The sequence below is a fragment of the Chaetomium strumarium genome (assembly GCF_033439665.1).
Source record: "Chaetomium strumarium strain CBS 333.67 chromosome Unknown B0T15scaffold_2, whole genome shotgun sequence".
NCBI lineage: Eukaryota > Fungi > Ascomycota > Sordariomycetes > Sordariales > Chaetomiaceae > Chaetomium > Chaetomium strumarium.
Genome location: NW_026944430.1, coordinates 683,137 through 702,779, shown reverse-complemented (window position 1 = coordinate 702,779; position 19,643 = coordinate 683,137). Strand labels below are relative to the sequence as shown.

At 55.8% G+C, this 19,643-nt stretch overlaps 6 protein-coding genes across 6 annotated transcripts; 3 read left to right on the top strand and 3 right to left on the bottom strand.

Moving 5' to 3' along the window:
• Positions 1-851: 851 nt before the first annotated feature.
• On the bottom strand, positions 852-3,977 carry B0T15DRAFT_88312 (vacuolar segregation subunit 7-domain-containing protein). The gene has a single exon (XM_062871420.1). It carries the CDS (start codon positions 3,803-3,805, stop codon positions 944-946), a length of 2,862 nt encoding a protein of 953 aa, XP_062723670.1. The 5' UTR covers positions 3,806-3,977; the 3' UTR covers positions 852-943.
• A 2,768-nt stretch (positions 3,978-6,745) lies between these two features.
• Positions 6,746-8,319, top strand: B0T15DRAFT_87757 (arylamine N-acetyltransferase 2). Its single transcript, XM_062871416.1, has one exon. The coding sequence runs from the start codon at positions 7,191-7,193 to the stop codon at positions 8,235-8,237; it is 1,047 nt and encodes a 348-aa protein (XP_062723669.1). The 5' UTR covers positions 6,746-7,190; the 3' UTR covers positions 8,238-8,319.
• A 564-nt stretch (positions 8,320-8,883) lies between these two features.
• B0T15DRAFT_88240 (uncharacterized protein) lies at positions 8,884-11,337 on the bottom strand. Its single transcript, XM_062871419.1, has 2 exons — positions 10,427-11,337; positions 8,884-10,363 (listed from the first exon to the last, which is right to left on the bottom strand). Exons 1-2 carry the CDS (start codon positions 11,061-11,063, stop codon positions 9,036-9,038), a joined length of 1,965 nt encoding a protein of 654 aa, XP_062723668.1. The 5' UTR covers positions 11,064-11,337; the 3' UTR covers positions 8,884-9,035.
• Positions 11,338-12,477: 1,140 nt separating this feature from the next.
• Positions 12,478-13,256, bottom strand: B0T15DRAFT_482791 (50S ribosomal protein L30e-like protein; the record flags this gene model as incomplete). The annotated part of the gene is made up of 5 exons (XM_062866125.1): positions 12,478-12,576; positions 12,743-12,791; positions 12,963-13,000; positions 13,061-13,156; positions 13,209-13,256. The coding sequence occupies 5 exons, from the start codon at positions 13,254-13,256 to the stop codon at positions 12,478-12,480; spliced, it is 330 nt and encodes a 109-aa protein (XP_062723667.1).
• A 252-nt stretch (positions 13,257-13,508) lies between these two features.
• On the top strand, positions 13,509-14,757 carry B0T15DRAFT_87869 (ribosomal protein L10e/L16). Its single transcript, XM_062871417.1, has 3 exons — positions 13,509-13,696; positions 13,879-14,263; positions 14,320-14,757. Exons 1-3 carry the CDS (start codon positions 13,652-13,654, stop codon positions 14,547-14,549), a joined length of 660 nt encoding a protein of 219 aa, XP_062723666.1. The 5' UTR covers positions 13,509-13,651; the 3' UTR covers positions 14,550-14,757.
• A 1,990-nt stretch (positions 14,758-16,747) lies between these two features.
• On the top strand, positions 16,748-19,119 carry B0T15DRAFT_87748 (uncharacterized protein). Its single transcript, XM_062871415.1, has one exon. It carries the CDS (start codon positions 17,248-17,250, stop codon positions 19,027-19,029), a length of 1,782 nt encoding a protein of 593 aa, XP_062723665.1. The 5' UTR covers positions 16,748-17,247; the 3' UTR covers positions 19,030-19,119.
• Positions 19,120-19,643: the final 524 nt, after the last annotated feature.

Below are 19,643 nucleotides of genomic sequence, written 5' to 3'. Positions count from 1 at the left end.
TGGGATATTTAAGGAACCTGCAAGCGGTAGGCAGATAGACCTGAGATGTATGTAAAAGACACATAAGTACAGTAGTACATGTGGAGGAAGAGAACTGTAGACAAGAGATAGAACATAACAGTACTAGTTGACAATAACAAGCAAGAAGAAGGGGCTCTATGTGGATGGATGCCGCCCCGCTTTACCTACTTCCTCCCTCGTAAAGAGCTTTTCCCGCTTATTGACATCGTCACCCTTCCCTGGCTTATTGACATCATTCACCCTTCCCATCTCTTGTTTGTCTACCGGTATATCCACCCCGGACTCGACCCCCGCATGTTAAAGAAAAAGGTCGAGCCCATCTAGGTACTAGAAATTCAGAGAAAATGACTGTTGCTCCAAGCTTTCAGCCTCCATCATATCGCGGCTGAGCGAGCCCTGAGGCACTTGCGGTTTAAAAGGACATGAACAAGGTAGGTAGGCATAAGACATGACCGCGGCCAGAACCGTTGGCCGGGTAGATAAGTAAATCATCAGAAATCCGCCGACCCTCAGCGGCCCCAACTCCTTCATACTTCCCAAAAAAAACCAAGGTGCGAAAGGCAGTAGCCCGCCATGAGAGCAGAAAAAAAAGGCCTGTTCCCTGTGTGTCTTCTTATGTGCTGTATCTTTTATCCATCCACCCATACCATTCAACGCCCAGAAGCAATCCCTCCGTTCCCACTCCCAACGCTCCAGCTCTTTAAAAAAGGGGGGGAAATGTTTGTCCCGCAGCACCATGCCATACCATGCACGCTTGAGTAAGGTAGTCAAATCAGTGTACAGAAACCCGCTCCAAAACCCCGACCCAAAACGACAGGTGCGAAAATTATCTTCTCACAAAGGAAAATGATGATGTGTTGCTGGACGCAGGGCCAAAACCCTGCCACTGCTTCGGTTTCAACCTCCTCCATCATTTGGCCCCTCAACGAACACGTACAGGAACAGAAATAGAGACCTGGTCCCCGTCGTGGGGCGGACGAGCTCCATCTGTAGAATTCGGCCTCCGGGTAGGGGGATCGTTCGCCGCGTTGGGCTTGACCGTCGTCTTGCCCGAAATGGTGGCGGTCCTCACCCGCTGGCTCAGCGGTAGGGTATACTTGAGGACGCCTTTCAGGATCAACTGGAATTCGTCCTCCATGATACGCTCCCATCGCTCTGGGCCGCCGTACGTGCCGTTGCCGGGGTTCTTGAGGCGGACCTCGCCGCTCGAGTAGGAGATACCCTTATGGAAGAAGGAACCTTCGAACGAGAGAGCGCTGTCGAAGTCTGTGATGGAGCCCAGGCGCATGTTGGGCGCTGCGTCGTCTGGCTGTGATGGATCCGGATTTGCCTCCGTAGCTTTGATACCGCCTTCACCGCCCTGCTTTGGCGGAGGAGGGCCCATTTCCCCGGGGTGTGTGATGTGCCACCATTCGGAGTCAGTCATCGCGTGGGGAGACTTCGCAAACACTTCGATGTCGGCTGAATCGACCACAACAACAACGACGTTGGGATTGTGTGCTCGGATTGTGAGGTCGAGCATCAGTTCCTGTTGGCTCGCGACGACATGATCCATGGATACTAGTTGAATGTCTGTGAGTGGCTGCGACGTCGCAAACATGAATCCAATGGCGCCGGATACAACGAGCAACAGCATCACCGTCAGGACGAGACAGCTGGCAAACCGATTGAGGACCGAAGGTGGTGCGCGATGATATGTCTGCGCCTCCATGGACCGCAATGAATGTATGCCCCTCCGTCCTCTGCCTGATCGAGACGATCTTACGGTCCCGGACGGGATCAGCGGTGTTCTCTCATCGTCGGCGCCGGTCGTCGTATCGTCGAGATCGTAGCCTGCGGACAAGTGCGAACCCCGCTTGCCGTTCATCCCAGCACCGCTACGGTTGGCGAACCGAGGACTGGGGGGCTGAGAAGATTGTCGGGAGCCTAGATTCCCCGTGGCTAGTGATGGGCTGAATGGAGAGTGCTCGGCAAACAGAGATGGGTGGCCGTTACCGCCGCCGTTGCGGCCCCACCGCCCGAAATGATGATGGTGACGGGCCGTACCCCGAGTAGATCCGGCATTGCCCCTCCCGGTACCTCTGCCGTCGTCATCGACAAACGCGCTATCGCTGTTACCGTTTGCGTTGGATGAGTTCACAAACTTCATGCTCTTCTTGACCATCGGCGGCGGCGGGCCTCCGCTATCCATGACGGCGTGGATTGACCGCATGCCGCTGCGGTCGATTTGACTAACCATCGAAGTGGCACTCGGTGTCCGCGAATGGAACCTCAAAGGTCGGTCGCGGGCATCTGGAGGGTTAGAATCGTACACGAAGGTCTCCTCGGAGTCGGACGAATTCGCTTCTTCCACGGCACTTGCCACCTTCGCCTCGAAGATGTCGGCCTTGGACGACGCTAAGCGATGTCTTGTTAGCAGGCTGCTCATTTGGTAAATGACCATACTTTGTCTTCGCATGCTGGGCCGATGAGAACGACTCTCTGCTGCTTCGTCGAAGTGGGATTTCGTCGGCGAAACAGACCTTTCAGCCGATGGAATGACTGATCCCATGGACTGATAATGGCGCAACCGGGGGAAGAAAACAGCTGAACTTGGTGGCTCACCGTTGGTGGCCGTCACGGTGGTCTGCTTCCGTGTCGGCTTCTTCTTCTCCTTCTTGGGCCGGATCGTTTCTGTGCTCGGCTTTGTGCGCAAGCTGACACTCGATCCTTGAACTCCTGTTCCCGAGACAAGCGGGGCTTGTGGAATCGACGTCACCGTTTCCGTCTCCACGGTCATGCTCTGTATCGATGGCTCGCCCGTTTTGGTTTTGGTTATGCCCTGCCTGATAGCGGTGCTAGATTGTCTCTTGGTCAGAGGCGGCACACTTCCCGCTCCGCCACGTTGCCCAGTTTTGACGTTGTCCGTCTCGCTGCCGCTGTCGTTGGCACTTGACCTCCTGATCCCTACATTCTTCGACAGCATAAGATCCAGAGACTCTGCTTGTGACGCTTCCGACACCATGCTGTCATCGAGCTTCTCCTCGGCTGAGTCCTGCGGGCCGCGCGGCGAACCTATCGGGCTGGCCTCCTGCACAGTTTCGAGGGTTGACGAGCTCCCGCCTCCCCCTCGCGCCGGCGTCCTCAACCCCGTCGGCATGTGGAGATCTTCCTGATCCGTGTCCGATGGCAAATCTATAGGTGCTGGTGCCGGTGGAGTTGGGCGCTGGACATTAACCAGGGGCGCCTCTTGTTCTGTCTTTCGGGGCGGCCCGAGATTCGGCTTGTGCAGCATTGGCGGTGGAGAGCGTAACCTCGGCGAGACGGGCCATCTGGGAGACTCTCGTAGATGTTCCATTGTGGTGGGCGACTTGACTGGCGCGCCTACATTGGCACTCGGATCGGAAACGGACGGCAGTAGCGTGGGAGTGTTGGTGGAGGACAATGTCTTGGACGAGGGGGCTGGCGCTGAATTGGTAGGCTTTGACAACCTCGAGGGACTGAGATCCTGCTGACTATTCTTCCGAGAGCGAATTCCCGAATTGACAGACGAGGTGCGCGAAGTAGCCGTCCGGGATAACGGCCTGGTTGGAGAGGGCTCGCGTGAGGGGAGGGGCGACGGCGCGGCTGATGATGAGCTGGACGTAGCGGCAGTCTGCGAAGAGAACTTGGACGGTCCCGACTCGGTCATTGGTGTTATTGTTGCCGTGCTTGCGGAAGACTGGCGGGAGAACGTGGGATGCGCACTTTGGTTGGGCTTAACGGCTTCCGACGGCCCGGTCGATATGCTTGGTGATTTGTCCATGTCTGCATGCGAGCACTGGTGCTGGCTGGACTGGCTGAAGGGAGAAAGATGGAGGATCGATCCGGGCCACACATGCCACGCCTAGCCTGCTTTCAGAGTGAATTCCTAGATTATGGGCTCACTCCGCCAATCTAGCGAATCATCAAGCCTGCCCAACTGGAAAGCGAGTCCGTCGAGAGCGGGTGCGGACGGGCTCAGTAACCGGAAACTGCGTGGTGTTGTGCGACGCTGTCCCGGCGTGGGTGTGAGTTGTATTGATGCTCTCCACGGACAACCTCGTAATTAACCGGATTGACAGAGGGTCGGCAGCATCACGGGGTGTTTCATGTGTTGAACGCGCAGGCAGCTGTCTTGTTGACGAGCAGGGTTGTCGGGCGACGCGGGTGGGCTTCGATCAATGTGTGGGGAGTCGAGAAACACAAGAATTGGGTGGATGATGTCGTTGGTCGATCCAGTTCAACGCCCAAGCTTCTGTGCGAATGTGTCTGGAAGGAAAGAGTGGGGAGCCCAGCTCTGGTGCGCTGGGCCGTCCTTCACCGTTTGGGCCTGGACCCTCGCTTCGCTACGACGGAAGCAGTGCCGAAAAGGGTTGGGCGGCAGTTGACGGCCCAGAAACGGCGCAACAACCAAGGCACCATCAACTCAAGCCGGAAGGCGAGTAACCCTATGTACTTTGCACGTACCAGTTTATCCCACCAAACTCATCTTCATCACACTCCACTGCGGCTCATAGGCTACTGTTTCTTGGTTCTTGGTTCTTAAAGGCCATATATAGTAATATTATCTGTCTGGTTTCATCGTTTGTGTTTCGTCGGATCTCATTGCGAAGGTAATATAGTCCAGTTGAGGTAACCAAGGAAGGTTGATGTTACACATACGCATATTGTGACATATTACAGTATTACGGTATATTACCGATCAACACTTTTATCAGGGCTGAAACTTTCAGAGGAGAATACCTGGTACAATACAATACAATACATGCACCTATAGCGGGATACGGATACCTGTTGGGTACCGGTAAAGTAAGTCGCGCTGTTATACCGCGAGTCCTAGTGTATTTATCAACTCCAAAGGCTTCCACTATGCTTGCCATTCCATAATCAGACCGGTATCTCGAGGAAAACTTCAGCCACTGTCGACAGCTTGAGTGTTGTTAAGGAGATACAACATGGATACGCTGGGGCTCTGTGGGACTTGTAACGTAAGGTAGGATAACGAGGCGATGATGCACTACTAGTATGTACACAGCAGCCGACATTCTGAAGTTCCAAGTGCAATAATGACGCCATTCTCCAGTCACTATACCGTAGTTATGGAGTTTTCCTCGCTTTTATGTCTGTCAGGTTTCAGGCTCGCTCGTGTTCGTCGGCTGGAGGTGGCACAAATTCTCCCTCGACTGAGGTGGCGATGCCCGTATCTGAGGGTTGAGGTATCGATCCCGAGTTTCCGGTTCAAGCATGGCGGATCGAAGCCATCGCGGGCGGCTGCGGCTCTCGGGTGGACAATTTTCGGGGGGTTCTCTCGTCATGTACTGTACGTATTGTAATACAGTACGATTTCGCCGTTTAACAGCGCCACATCAGTCCGAACTGCTAGCGGGCCCCGTTCTTCCCACCGAGCAAGATCAGCACTCGGCGAACATGATGGTAACGATCACACGACACCTAACTAACTGTTGATTCACTAGAAGGGAAGATCACCTGATGAAGACGCTCTCGAGACGCTGAGCTCACGGCGGCGACCAGTGCCTGTATGGGTCTGGCATCCACGACCTCTATGTAATAGCCGGCCCGGCCTCTCACAAATGCCCAAATTGGATGGTGACACATCTGCAACCTGCCACAGCCCTGTTGTTTGGGTGTCAGCGGCCACGCCTTTCCTTCCCGTCTCGGTGACGGGAACAAGGAACAGACGCAGTACCTAGATTGTCGCACCTTGACCACAGGTTAAGGGTTTGTTGCGCAATCAATCTGCCTGACGTAGCGATCTTTATGACAACCATCCTACCGGTACGGATACTCCGTACCTCTTCTCCGCTAGTATTACTACGGACGTACGGAGTACCTAGGTAATAGGATCTTGCCGAGCCCCGAGCATTCCGGCGGCAGGGGCCGCTTCGGCCCCTGTCAGCATCTCACGCACAGGGGCAAGTTGTGTCTTCTCTAAGCTTCTGCGGCCCCTTCCATTGTCGGACCGCGTTTGATATTCCGCACCGCAAAAGAAACGGAGCAACAAGAAACGGGGAGACCAACAACGACACTCACCGCTCTCCCTCTTCACAACTGGTCAGGCAAAGATTGTTCGTACCAATCTCAAACCACGCAACCTCACGACTCATATCGAGACTTGTACCAACGGCCGAGTGACACGTGGTACGGGTGGGAACCAAGTTTCTGCTCCCAAGACCGTGCCATCCACCAATCCCCATGGGCACCCCAAGGAGCACACCCACGCCTAAAAGTGCCGCAGGCTTTTCTGGTGAGCACTGCGTGACAAATAGGGCTTTGTTAAGCCGATAAGGGAAGCCTGATGATATGGATGCTCCCGCCCGCTCCTGATGAATGGGCTACCTAAGGCACCTATTCTTGGTGATACCTTAGCTCGAGCTTAGGTATCCCGCGGCGCGGGCGGCGAGATGTCACCTGGGTCAAACTCGTCACTTCGACCCATACACTATGCGCAGGAACCCGCGGCTCGTCACTGGCTCGGCGCCGCCATGGTGCAGTAGTCGCTGACCTACGCTTACGCAGTATAGGCATGTGCGCGCACATCATCCTCAGCCCTGCGCTCTGGATGGATCTGGCGATGCCCAAAGGTGAACGTGGGCTCACGCACACCTGTGATGGGTTGGGAGTTGACTGCAGCCAAAGGCTCTGAGCTTGCCACGAACGAGCCAACCTATAGTCGCGTGACAGGACGGCTCGAATCCCACCCCCACGGCCACTTTGGACCCTGAGTTTTAAGTGACTGGGACTTGTGCTAGCAGCATGCTTCGACGGACACCTCAACGTGGAGTGGTGGAGATCCCCTAGACCCTGACGCAGCTGAAGAGATGGTCTCTCTCAACTGCTCAGCCCACTTCAACAACAATCGCTGATGGTCTCCGTAGTATCTTGGTTAAATGCAAGGGTTGGGGTTGTGATTCCAAAGAGGATCAGAGTGAGGATGGCGCCTTACGCCCTCTCGATGACCGCTCCGATAAGCGGTCTCACCATCAAAGTACTGCTGTGGTGAGTCACACAAACAAGGAGTGAAGATGTAACAGGATCCATAGCTGTAAACAACATCCCGTTGTGAGAAGAAAAGAAAAGAAAAACGAAAAGGACCGCCGTTGAGTTGCCACTCCCATCACCCGCATCCGCCTCGCAAGGTGTTGTACAAGATGGCCTCATCAGACTCGGCCTACTCGCCAGCCCAGGTAGCCGAATACCTCGAGTACATCGGCCTACCCCAGACCTTCCACCCGTCCTCCAAGCCCACGCTGGACCTGGATTACCTCACCACGCTCGTCACGCACCAGATCACCGCGATCCCCTACGAGAACCTCGCGATCCACTACTCGGCCCAGCATGCCGTCGACCTGGACCCGCAGGCCATCTTCGCCAAGATCGTGGCCGCCCGCCGCGGCCGCGGCGGCTACTGCATGGAGAACTCGATCCTGTTCCACCACATGCTGCGCGCGCTCGGCTTCGCCGACGTCTGCTACCTGACCGGCGTGCGCACGCGGCCGCGCGTCGACGGCGTCCCGCAGGGCGACTCGTACACGGGCTGGGTGCACCTCGTCAACATCGTCGCCATCCCGGCGGGGGGCCGCCAGCCACCATCCTCATCCTCTTCATCTTCATCATCATCATCCGTCAACAGATACGTCGTGGACGTCGGGTTCGGCGGCGACGGCATGACACTCCCCATGCCGCTTGTCGACGGGCTGGTGCACCACAACTCGGTCGGCACGCAGCAGATCCGGCTGGTTCGGGACTTCATCCCCGACCAGCGCTTCCGGGACGAGAGTCGGGGCGCGCAGAAGATGTGGATCTACCAGGTGCGCAACGGCGGCGCCGAGCGGGAGTGGGTGAGCTTCTTTGCGTTCCATGACCAGTTCGAGTTCACCGAGCCGGATTTCGCCGTCGTCAACTGGTATACCTCGCAGTCGCCCGAGAGCTTCCAGACCTTCACGCCGCTGGCCATCAGGTTTGTGAGGGGCGCTGGGGGGGAGGATGGGAGAAGACCCAAGGTCGTGGGGAAAGTGATGCTCGTGAAGGGGGTGGTGAAGCGGAATCTTACGGGCAAGACCGAGGTGGTGAAAGTGTGCGTGACGGAGAGGGAGAGGGTCGAGGCGTTGAGGGAGCACTTTGGGATTCACCTGACTGAGGAGGAGGCGGAAAGCATACGCGGGAGGCAGGTAGAGTTGCGTGGGCAGGCTGCGTAGACGGCTTGGGATATAATGAATGAATAAACTACACCTTTCTATACTTGCACTGTTCTGGAATGGATTCACTACCTAAGTAGCCAATTCCTCCCCTCTGTTCCCATGACCCTCCTACCCCCGTATCAACCCAGACGAAGGCCTCGGGAGTTTTGTGCGGGAACGTGACACAGGTAGTTTCTATTCGCACGAGTACCGCAACGCCTGTCTGTCCCTGGTAGAGCAATGTACGGAGCAGAGTTTGGTGTTTTTCAGGGTATGTGCTTCTATATCATACCAGGATGACTGACACCCAAGTCAATGAATCATTCGCATTACTTCCCGACCATTACGTAGGCAGCCCCTGGCCTGACTTCGCCAGTGCAAGACCACGCAAACGAATCCCAGATGAACAAGTGATACCGTTAAGGGGGTAAGCTGGGAACAGAGAAGCAAGGTAGTAGTAACATATTGAAAAAGACTTTGATTTCTATCCTGACCGTGAATTTCGTCGCCCATGGTCTTCTGTAACAGAAGCAGCACATCATCATCCCATGCCCTTCCTCGTCCTGGGCCCTGTTATATAAGGGGCCAAGAATAGAGGGAACTATAGGTACATCAACTGCGTCAACATGGCATGGCCGTCGTTTTCCGCCAGGGACAACAGAAACGACGACAGAAAAACAAGTGGACATCCTCTTTCTGAGGGAGATGCAGACAAGCTGATAAGAAAGAAAAAAAGGTTAGGAAAACAAGAAAATAGATCCCTCGGACAATCTTTAAGGATAAGTCACCGCACATCATCATTCTCATTACCATCTCTCACTCCCGGATAACCTCGCCCCCGACACCCGAGGTAGTGGTCTCCTCCTTCTTCCCGCCAAAGCCACCGCCCAAGAAACCGAGCCAGCTCTGCCTCCTGTTCGCATTCGCCGCCGCCGCCGCCGCCTCGGCCGTCTCCTGCACCAGCCTCAGCGGCCTGGGCTTGTTCCCCGCGAACGTGGCGCCCTTCTCGTGATGGTGCACCGACCGCGGCGGGCTCTGGGTCGGCGAGGCGCTGCTGCTGGTGCTCCTCACCTCGGTGTTGGGTGTCGCGGCCGACACCGACTCGCCGCTGGTGCTGCTCGTCTCGGACCTCATGCCCGGGAAGTTGCCGCTGGTGCTGGCGCTCGTGCGGTTGCCGGCGCCCTGCGGCAGGTTGAAGAAGGTTCCGCTGGAGCGCAGCGACGGCGAGAGCGGGCCGTCGACGGCGCCGGGGCCCTTGTACATGGCGTTGACGATGCTGGCGGCACCGGCTACGCTGGTGTATTGCTCGCTCATGGGCCGACTCCGCCGGCTGCTGGCTGACCGGTTCAGGCCGATGGGGATGCTGGGCGCCGTGTCTGGGTTGCTAATCGCGGAGGCGGCGCTGGTTTGGTTGGCCGAAGGCGCGAAGGTCATAGGCCGGGGTTTGGGCCTCGTTGCGGCGGAGCTCCCGCTGCCGATCGCCATAGACTTGGCGCGTTGGAGGAGCGATGGCCCCGCGGCGGGCTTCGGAGGCGGCGGGGGAGGGAGGTCTTTGTTGGTGTCGGGAGCACTGCCCTTGGCATCGTTTGTCTGGTCAAGGATGTGCTCGAATCCCTGGTGCTGCAACAGCCGTTCTATGATCTTGTTGATGTAAAGTGTCAGGGCCTTGTTCTGGTCCTTAACATTCTTCAATTCCGTCTCCAGCCGTCGCTGCGTCTCCGTGTCTTCCTCGTTGGCTCCCGAAAGCTCTTCGGCCAAGCTGGTGCCGTTGGTCCTCCCCTCTAGCGCCGCCAGGGCGTCTTGGTTCGCCGAGGCGCCGCCAGAGTAGCTGAAGTCGTTGGTGGCGAAGTCTCCTTTGAGCGTACGATCTTGCAAAAGGAGCTGGTAGCTCTCATTGTCTTCCATTAGCCTCGCATTGGCCACACGGGCCTCCATGAGTTGGCGCTCGACCTCCTGCAGCCGACCGCCGCCTTGATTTTGCGACTCGACCAACTTGATCTGCGCCTCGGCCAGCTCGAGTCTCAGCGACTCGATCAGCTTGTCCTTCTGCAGCAACAGTTTGGAATTGTTCCGCGAGTCGCTGCGCTGGATAGAAGATGGCGGCGCAAAGCTTCCATTGTCGATGCTTGGCGAGCTATTCACCGCTGTTTGAGGAAAAATGCCAGGTCAGCATGCGTAAACGAGGAGGGGCAGCAAAGATCACCTACATTGCCTGGTTGGGCGGTCCTCGTCGAGGTTCCTCTGCGCCAGGCTGTCCTTCAGCCTCTGAATGACTGCCTGCATCTCTTCTTCTCGGTTGGCCATCTCCTCCTTCTCCTTCATCATGGCGCTGCGCTCCGCCTCGTATATGGTTTCCATCTCGCGCATCTGCCGAGCAACTTCGCGTTTCTCGTTGGTAAGTGACTCGATTTGCTCCTCGCTTTCGTGCACCTTCTCCTCCAGCTTTGCCTGCTCCTTCAACGCATCGTCCAGCTTGCTCTGCAACACCTCCGCCTGCCGCTTGTACGTCTCGGAGGACGACTCAGCCTGCGCTAGTCGTTCCTTCAGGTCGTCTATTACGGCCATCGTTTCGGCGCGGATAGCCTCCTCGCGTTCAAGGTCCGGCGAATTTCTGCCTTTGCCGTTGACCGCTGTTCCGTTGCTCATCATCGACTGGCGCCTCTGATGGGCGGCAGCACGAGCAGAGACCGGTGTGCCGGTGCGTGTCGAGCTGGTGCGGGCAACGCCAGCGTTGCCAGGGTTGCTGGTTGATGATGGTGTCGCTGCTCTAGGAGTCGGACGTTGTGGTGTTCCTGTCGGGGTCTCGCGGCCAGTCGCGGGGGGCTTCTTGACAGCGCTCGCCATCTTGGTACTCTTGAAACGGTCCGCGCGATTGTGAAATATTCATAAGACGCACGACGCGTGCGTTCAAACGAAGTTATTCTCGGGGTCGAATGCGTAGTCCGGCTCCAAAATGTCCTGCAACGCGTTCTGTTGGGGGGGCAAAGGGAAACAGCGGTCTTGGACAGTTGCGTGCAGGAGATATTTGCTGGCCCACTTGCAACCTTACTCGGCCGGGCGTTGATGGCCCCGGATTTGAGACCCATTAACAGTGGCACTCCAAGGGTGCCGAGCAACAAACGGAAACGTCGTGCAGTGAGACAAGGGAGATGCCGAACCAATGAGGTTAGACCCGATCTTGCGCCCCTTTCAGCTCGACAGCGCATGCCAGTCGAGGCTGTCTGTCCTTTGTGTTACAGAAAAAGCGTCGACGGTTCTGTCTTGAACGAGTTCTCCGGTCAAAGCTGACTTCGCCACCTGCATTGGGTAAGATAAGGTACCGTTCCTTCTGGGAAATGCCACATCTAATTCATTCTCATTAGAGTTGAACGGCATGAATGCGCAGCGGAAGTCGGTTGGAGCTTCCGTCGTCGTTATGGCATCCCTGGACCGAGAGCCACTTTTGTAGTTCCAGCGTTGCTTCAAATGCTCCCTGGCCTTGTGTGGCCGGAGCTGAATAACTACCTTACTTACAAGTAGAAACGTCTCGCCGAATTGGATCTGCCCGAAAAATCGGCTGGCATGCTCCTTCGCACGCTATGCAACCAGTCTGATTGTATCGAGCACGAGCTGTCAAGCACTCGAGGACGGAAGATTTGTCTGTGCTGCAGGAGGTTGGCGAAACATACCGCAGGACACAAGAGCGGTCTGCTCCGGACGCTAAAGGGAATGCAACCACTACGATCGGGTGTTCCCACCGCTCTTATGTTTGATTATGATAATTTGGGATTCAATGCAACGACCTGCGAGGTGGGCACAGCCAAACCCACTCTGCCGGCATGAACCATGCTGCCACGGAGTATATGTCAGGCAGGCAGTGGAGGGTGCAGAGTAAGACAGTAATCCGCACAGTATCGCGCACCTTCGGCCACAGAAACCAAGTACGAAATGCTCGATGTAGCACTACGGATACAGTACCATAGTCAACTGCTCAGATCTGCAAACCACGAGTCATGGTGCCTTGAAGCCGGACTCGATCGAGCTCAGCGTCCGAGCAACGATAGAAGCGGCATATCAGAACAGGCTAGAGAACCGAGTTGTCATGAACTGAACTACGACTAGTCTACGGAGCGCCTCTCCTGGTGCGACTCCGAATGTCGAAGATGGCCGTCAAAACCTTTTGCAGCCGGATATCGCCAAGTCGTCATGTCATTTTTTTCCCCATTTCGGACCGAACGCCGTATCAATGCCAACCGGTAACCCACGCCTTGCCCCTGACTTAGGCCTGCTGGTCGCTGAGGATATCACTGTCACCAGCATCCAGAATGGCCATGGTGGAGCAGCGGAAGAGTTTACCGCAAGCGGTGCCGAGCTCAATCTGTGGAGGGAGAGTAAGCATGGGAACGGTTACCCTCCAAAGTCTGCCACGAGACTTCTTCTCTGGGTAGGAGAGAAGACATAGTGTCTTCCAGTAGGAGAACAGCGACGAGCGGAAGCTTCATTCTGCTCACGCGCAGACCTGGGGTTCAAGGGGGCAAACTCACGTTGGTGCCGGTGTAGTGGTGGACCGCAGTCTTAGACATCATGGAGTAGCTGCGCACAACATTAGCCTCGGCCATCCTGCACCACGCGCCTGGTAGATACTGAAGATGAATCGGGAGCGCATAGTAGTAGTATCACGGGGGAAGTAACCCTCCGAAAATGCTGCTACAGGCGCTCGTCCAACACACTTCTCGATGGCGGCGAAGGCTAGATATAACGTACTACTCAAGCTCGGACTTGCGGAGGGGAGGGGTGTTGGCCTAGAAGATTGTTAGCATCAATGTGGTTTGCAACATATGTCGGGTGCGCCAGCAACTTACGGCGATGAGGATAAGCTTCGCCTTGCCGCTGCGGAGGGCCTTCAGGGTGCTCCGGTAGCCCAGCACAACCTTACCAGACTTGATGACGAGGGCAAGCTGCGATCATGGTCAGCGGATGAACCTGAGATCTCAGGGCATCGAAACCGACCTTGGCGCCAATGGACTGGGCGTCGGACTTGGACTTCTTGGGAGCCATTGCGATGATCTGTTGGTGAAAAGGAGGAGAGGATTTGAAGAGCTCCTGTCGTTGTTGTCACGGTCCTCGTCGTTGGCTGAATACCTCGGAGTCGCTCTCAAAAGCAAAACCGTAACATAAAATCCCGAAATATTCTTGCAGGTGTTGATTCCCACCGAAAGAGTGGGCTGAGGTCTCATTGGCTAACAGATGGCCGTGCACTCCTCAAGCCCTAACGACCCCACTATTTCCCGGTGAGTCTCATCCGGCAGGATTAGGAATCCGGATTGGTAATCGCCCCGGGAGGCGAATTTCAGGTTGGTCAAAACTGCAGAGGCCTTCCAACCATTCCATCCTCTCACCCCCAACACCAAGTCGATACCCATATCCTGTGACATCACAACAAATCAGTCACAATGGCCCGCCGTCCCGCTCGTTGCTACCGGTACTGCAAGAACAAGGTGAGCGACCTTTGCTTCGACGGCGACCCCAGCGGTATTCGCACCGACTTTTGTGAGGGGATACGGGCAATGAATGGCCTGATCGGAAATGCTGGGACAGATCGACAAGAGGAGGACTTTGCGACCGGGATTGCACATCATGGGGCTTCCACGTCAGCATGCTAACCAGTTGTGCTTCACAGCCGTACCCGAAGTCGCGGTTCAACCGTGGTGTGCCGGATCCCAAGATTCGCATCTTCGACCTTGGCCGTAAGCGCGCGACCGTCGACGACTTCCCTCTCTGCGTCCACCTCGTCTCCAACGAGTATGAGCAGCTGAGCTCCGAGGCCCTCGAGGCCGCGCGTATCTGCGCCAACAAGTACCTCGTCAAGATGGCCGGCAAGGAAGGTTTCCATCTCCGTGTCCGTGCCCACCCGTACCACGTCGTCCGCATCAACAAGATGTTGTCTTGCGCCGGTGCCGATAGACTGCAGACTGGTATGCGTGGTGCGTGGGGCAAGCCGAACGGCACTGTCGCCCGTGTCAACATCGGTCAGATCATCATGAGCGTCCGCACTCGTGACTCTAGTGAGTACTCCTTAGCTTCCGCCAGTCGCTGCTCGGAGACGCTGACCGGTATACAGACCGTGCCATCGCTCTCGAGGCTTTCCGTCGCTCGCAGTACAAGTTCCCTGGTCGGCAAAAGATCATTGTCTCCAAGAACTGGGGCTTCACTCCCCTCCGCCGCGAGGAGTACTTGGAGAAGAAGGCCGCTGGCCGCGTTAAGGTCGATGGTGCTTACGTCCAGTTCCTTACCAACCACGGCGACCTCGCGACCAACATGAAGCGCTTCCCGGAGGCTTTCAGCGCTTGAAGTGGCTTGTTGGGGGTCAATGGGGATGGTTATCTGGTTCGGGTTGGCGTCTACGGTCATTTTAGGGCTGAAACGAGAGCATGTTAACTAGCATCATGATCTTGATTTGGCACAGTCAATGGAACCATTCAGCCAAAGTGGTTCTCAATGGGCAACATAACAACAGTGCACTCGCCGGCGGTCCTCCCGTCCTTGCCGTCGGAAATACGTGACATGATGGAAATTCTTGGGCCTCTCAATAGTGCACCTTCCACCGGATGGGAAGGACCAGAGGCTGAGCAGAAAAGGCGAGGTAGCGGCTTGGGAATCATACGAGGGGTGGCAAAACCGAGACTCACCCCACACTGGGATTTGCTTACACATCCTCACTCATGCGCATGAGAGTGGAAGGTTGAGATGACTTGAGCCATGGCCTGAGTTGACTTAGTGCCCCGGTTGCTCTCGACAAGCCTGACGTCGTCGAGCAGTGTTCGGGGCCAGACTGCAGTGGTACGTTCAGGCAGAAGATAAGGGAGTCATTAACGGTTACTTGTCCCACCTCCAACCACCCACCGCCTCATATGCCATCGTGATGGTCTTTATCGAACCCTGGTATTCCGGGTCTACTATTCAGAGACCTGAATTTTACCCTACTTTCGGCTGATGCTGCTATGGGCTAGCTTTCCGAGCCGAAGCCGAATCTTTCTGACACCCGCTTCTCCCCGTCTCTCTCTGACTACCACACCTACACCGTCGACCCGCAACCCCGGGGCCAAGACAAAAAACAAACAGGGCAGATCCGAGAACAGTGCAGCAGATAGGGGAAAAGAGCACACCAGGCCTTGGTAGACAGGCCGGGACTCGATCATTGGTATGGATACTCATCGTAAATAGATGTTGATGCTGGTGGTCTAATCTGCTGGACATTCAAAGCACCGGCTAGAGGCTTTCCCTGTCTGCGGGACATGCTATTGCGTTGACCGCGTCGATGCTATCTAGACGGTCCTCCATCTTGAGGTCGGTAAGACTCTGCCACCTCTGGATAGTGATATCGTCGGCTTCTTCGTACCTGGCATCGCGGTTAGCCGGAACTGTGCCACTGACTCGGGCTCATCGATGACATCAAGGGACGACATGTTTCTTGAACTGGTCTGCTCGTGTGTGTCACGCTGCAGGCTAACCAAGGATGGAAGACTTGTGTAGGAAGACGTCAGACTAGGTATATTGTACGGATTCCAGCATTATATTTTGAAGAATGCGAGAAACGAAAGAGTATCGTAGCTCACTGAGTCATCCGGCATCTTGAGTGAACCCAGTCCACACCCCGGACAAAAACAAAAGGAGAAGTGAAAGGAAGACGACTGATTGCCCCCTCACTCGACCAAAATATGCCATGCACCAGCATCGCTATGTATAGAGGCTGCTTACGGATAGTTCCTCAATAAATCATTTAGGATCTTCTTTTCGTTCTACCTCTTCGCTTTCGCTCTTCCCTTCCTTCTTCTCTTTCTGGTTCTCTCTCATTTTCTTGTTTTCTTTTCTTCCTATTTCCCTTGTTCTTTGCTTTACCTTCTATCTCACTATTTCTATCCCCATTTTACGTAGGTATTTTCACTTCGATTGACTTGCTTATGGGAGATTGGGCGATCAAAGTATACACATAACCCTAACCCAGCAACGTGCCGCCCACTCATAGTCAACCATGGGGCGAGAGAAGCGGTAACAGAGTTGCCAGTCGTGACACTATAGAGTGTAGTCTGGATTTCATAGACCATTCAACTTACAAGTGACCATTCATCCTGATTACAACGCTGTGAGGACTATTGTTCCGGTTGGCTTTTGTGGTTGTTGCGAGGTGGGCCATATCGGAACCCCTCGGGCTGATAACGTTAACGTCAGACAAGGCTCATTCAGCTAGCTGTCAAAGGAAGCGGCGCTGCGGAATCGCTGAACACTTGGTACTCCGTACTCGTACAGTGAGCCCGAGATTCGACCGGAAATCCACTCAGAGTTTTCCCAAGTCAAACCGGGGCACAGTACTAAGAGGTCGGACTTACTAGAATACCTTCCGTGGCCTGGTAAGAGTTCAAGCGAAAGCGATCGTTACAGAGTTATCACAAGATCGATAGGTAGAAGTAGAGTGGGGCATGCGAAGGTCAGGCGGCGGTGGTGGGGCAGAGCTGGACCCGAGTTGTCCTGCTTGTCAACATTGGCGTGTCCCCTCATCATCAAATCATCATAGGCCGATCACACCTCATGCTGAGAGCTTAACTTGAGCACCCCCCCAAAACTGCCTCTCCCGCTCCCGCATCATCCATTCCAAGATTCCCATATTATACCTGCTTGTCCCTACTCTGTACCCGGAATCGCCGCTTTTTGGACCCGCAACCGCGAATCTTACCGGGTTACACGACTGCACTCAGCCGCCAGCGGTCAGCACCTTGCAGCCATGAAGACATCGCCATCGATATCTTTAGTTCCGTAATCTTTGTCCCACGTATCAAACGGTTGTTCACCGCCTCTGCCCAGCCTAACCCGCCACCGGGCACCTTGAGATCTGCAGTGCCCACCGTGCTCTTTATATTCCCCATCGTGAGCAGCGGCCTTTTATGCTGCTAATTGAATTATCCCGGCTGAGTGTCTTCCGCCAGTTGCACTCAACGACGGTGCCTGTCCCGCGATACCAACCCACGATAATTTGCGAGCTGGGGCATACATCATGGCTTTCCAGCCGCCCACTCGACGGCTCCCACCGCAAATAAACCGCTCCGAATCGGAAGACGGGGAGTCTGCGATCCTCTCGCCGCTGAACCACCCGGCGCTGAACCACCCGGCGCCGAACGAGTCCCAAACATGGGTTCTCTTCACACCGGGCACTGATGCAGGAACTACAACCTCTTACCTGAGTTCGGCCCAGGATGACCAAATAACGCCCGGGAGATCGAGGATTAGTGACCCTGGCAGCCTTGATCCTGCGGCTAGGTCCGATTCCAACCTGCAAGCGCCCTCAGAGGTGCTAGAGGAGAGTGTTGCCGAAGAGGACGCCGAGCTCGACAGCCTTGACAGCCATCTAGCGGAATTTAGAGCTGTCCCCAACCCCTACAACCAATTCGAAGTCCCGCATGCGGCACCGGTAGTCCCAGGACATGATGGACTCGGCTCGTTCAGGTTCGATGGCGCGGGTATGAACGTCGAGGCTCAGGAACGATTGTATGCGTTCGAGCGATTCAATCCCAACCGTGTCATGCGCACGGTCGAGAGTTTTGATCTCGCTAAACTGGAGCTCGAAATGGAGGAGGCGCAGGAGCTGGAGAGAAACCGCAGAATAGAGGCGTGGCGGCTAGAGCAAAGCCAACTGCTGCTCGAAGACGTCCGGAAAGAAACCAGGAGACGGCAGTCGGAGGCGTCAGTTCGGAAGCTGCAGCAAAAAAGCGGCCCTGCGCAAGAGGTTGCGGAAAGAAGCGTGGCAGACGAGGAGGCGGCAGATATCAACCTCGCTGGAACCGACTGGCACGACCAAGACACGCCGTCATCGAGCGAGGCGCAGCCCGGCTTTTGGAGCCGAATTGCCCGGAAAGTCATCTGCGACCTGATGGGGATCGATGACAAACTGCTTGCCATCCTCTTCGGGGAAGCTCTTCCGGACGAGGCGATGCTTCAGTCGACGCCTCAGGCACCCGTTACCGGCAACCCCGCACAGCGTCGCACCGACGCGGAGTCATCGCATGACTCTGAATGGCAGCTGCGTATGCTGGAGCGCATCGCTAGGGAGCTTGGCGTCCTGGTGCACCAGATGTCGACTCATCCCGGGGCCTTCTCTACCTACGCGCGGGTGCAGCAGACAACCTTGCCGTATGCGGGGCTGCCTGTCATACCAGAGACGCCTGGCGATATGAGCGATGGCGGACAAAAGATAGATGGCAGTGTTCCATCCATCCCGCAGTTCAAGCCGACGTTTGGCCCGCCGGCCGACAATGATATGGATGCCCAGGCGTCCGAAGCCCCCCAACCTTCGGCTCCATCGGCGCCTGACGTGACTCCGAGCGATACCCAGACCTTCACGCAGCAGGAATGGGAACAAGACCTCGATATCCGGCTTGTGTTCCGTTACATACGCTCCCGCTTCACTTCGTCACGCTCATCACCGCCGACATTCACATCCGGTACATCCCATCTCGCCACCTCCAACACCCAAGACGCCGCGGCGAAGGCGGCAAGGGTGCGTCAGCATCACCCGCTCGTCTCTCACCCACATACACACGGCTATCACCGCGCCCGCCCGGTCGAGCGGCGCACGTTCAAGGCGACAGTGCCATCCAGTCCTGTCACAATGAGGCATCCACCCGGCAGCTGTGCCAGTCAAAGCACTCGGCGGTCTGCGAGGAGGAGCAGTATCTCCTCGAGGCACTCGTCCCGCCACTACTGGGATATCGGTGGTTCCATTGGAACAGGAAGCGTCATTGCGAGCACCGGGCCGATGGGGAGTTGGGGCGAGGTGTAAAGGGTCACCACACCATGCCGAATCCCGGTGTGAAACTGTATTATTATCTCATCTCTTCTGGCTGTCACATTCCGGGTCTCAACAGGGAGGGGGGTGTTTGGATGATATGATCCCATTTCGTCTATTTAGATACCACAGAGTAGATGATCTGTAGATCTCGCGGTGCATTAAGGGATACGAAATGCATTTATACCCTTGCCCGTTCCGCCCCGGAATGCTTGCCTTGCAGTTTCACTGGTTAAGGCGTATTCTTCGATCGCATGGTATATGGAATACGCCGAAGTCTTATCACCGTAGTCATTTCGCCCGCCTTGTTCTAGCAGAATATAAGCTTTCTTGTCCACAGACGTGCCCGCCTCGAATACATGGTACCTGGTAGGTTCATTGCACGTCATGGACAAGGGTGTGCGGGAAAGTTCACAGGAACGCTACAAACTCAGGTACCGGAGTATTCAGGTCGTGACCCTGAGGATGCAAGTCACCGTTCGGGAGAGCAGCCGCTGCTTCAACGGGAGGACGGTGAAGCTGCTCACCAAGGTACTCCCTCCTCCCTGAGGGTTACACAACCTGGAAGCAGCGACGCGAAAAGTAGACAGGGGTCTAAAGTGGCTTCG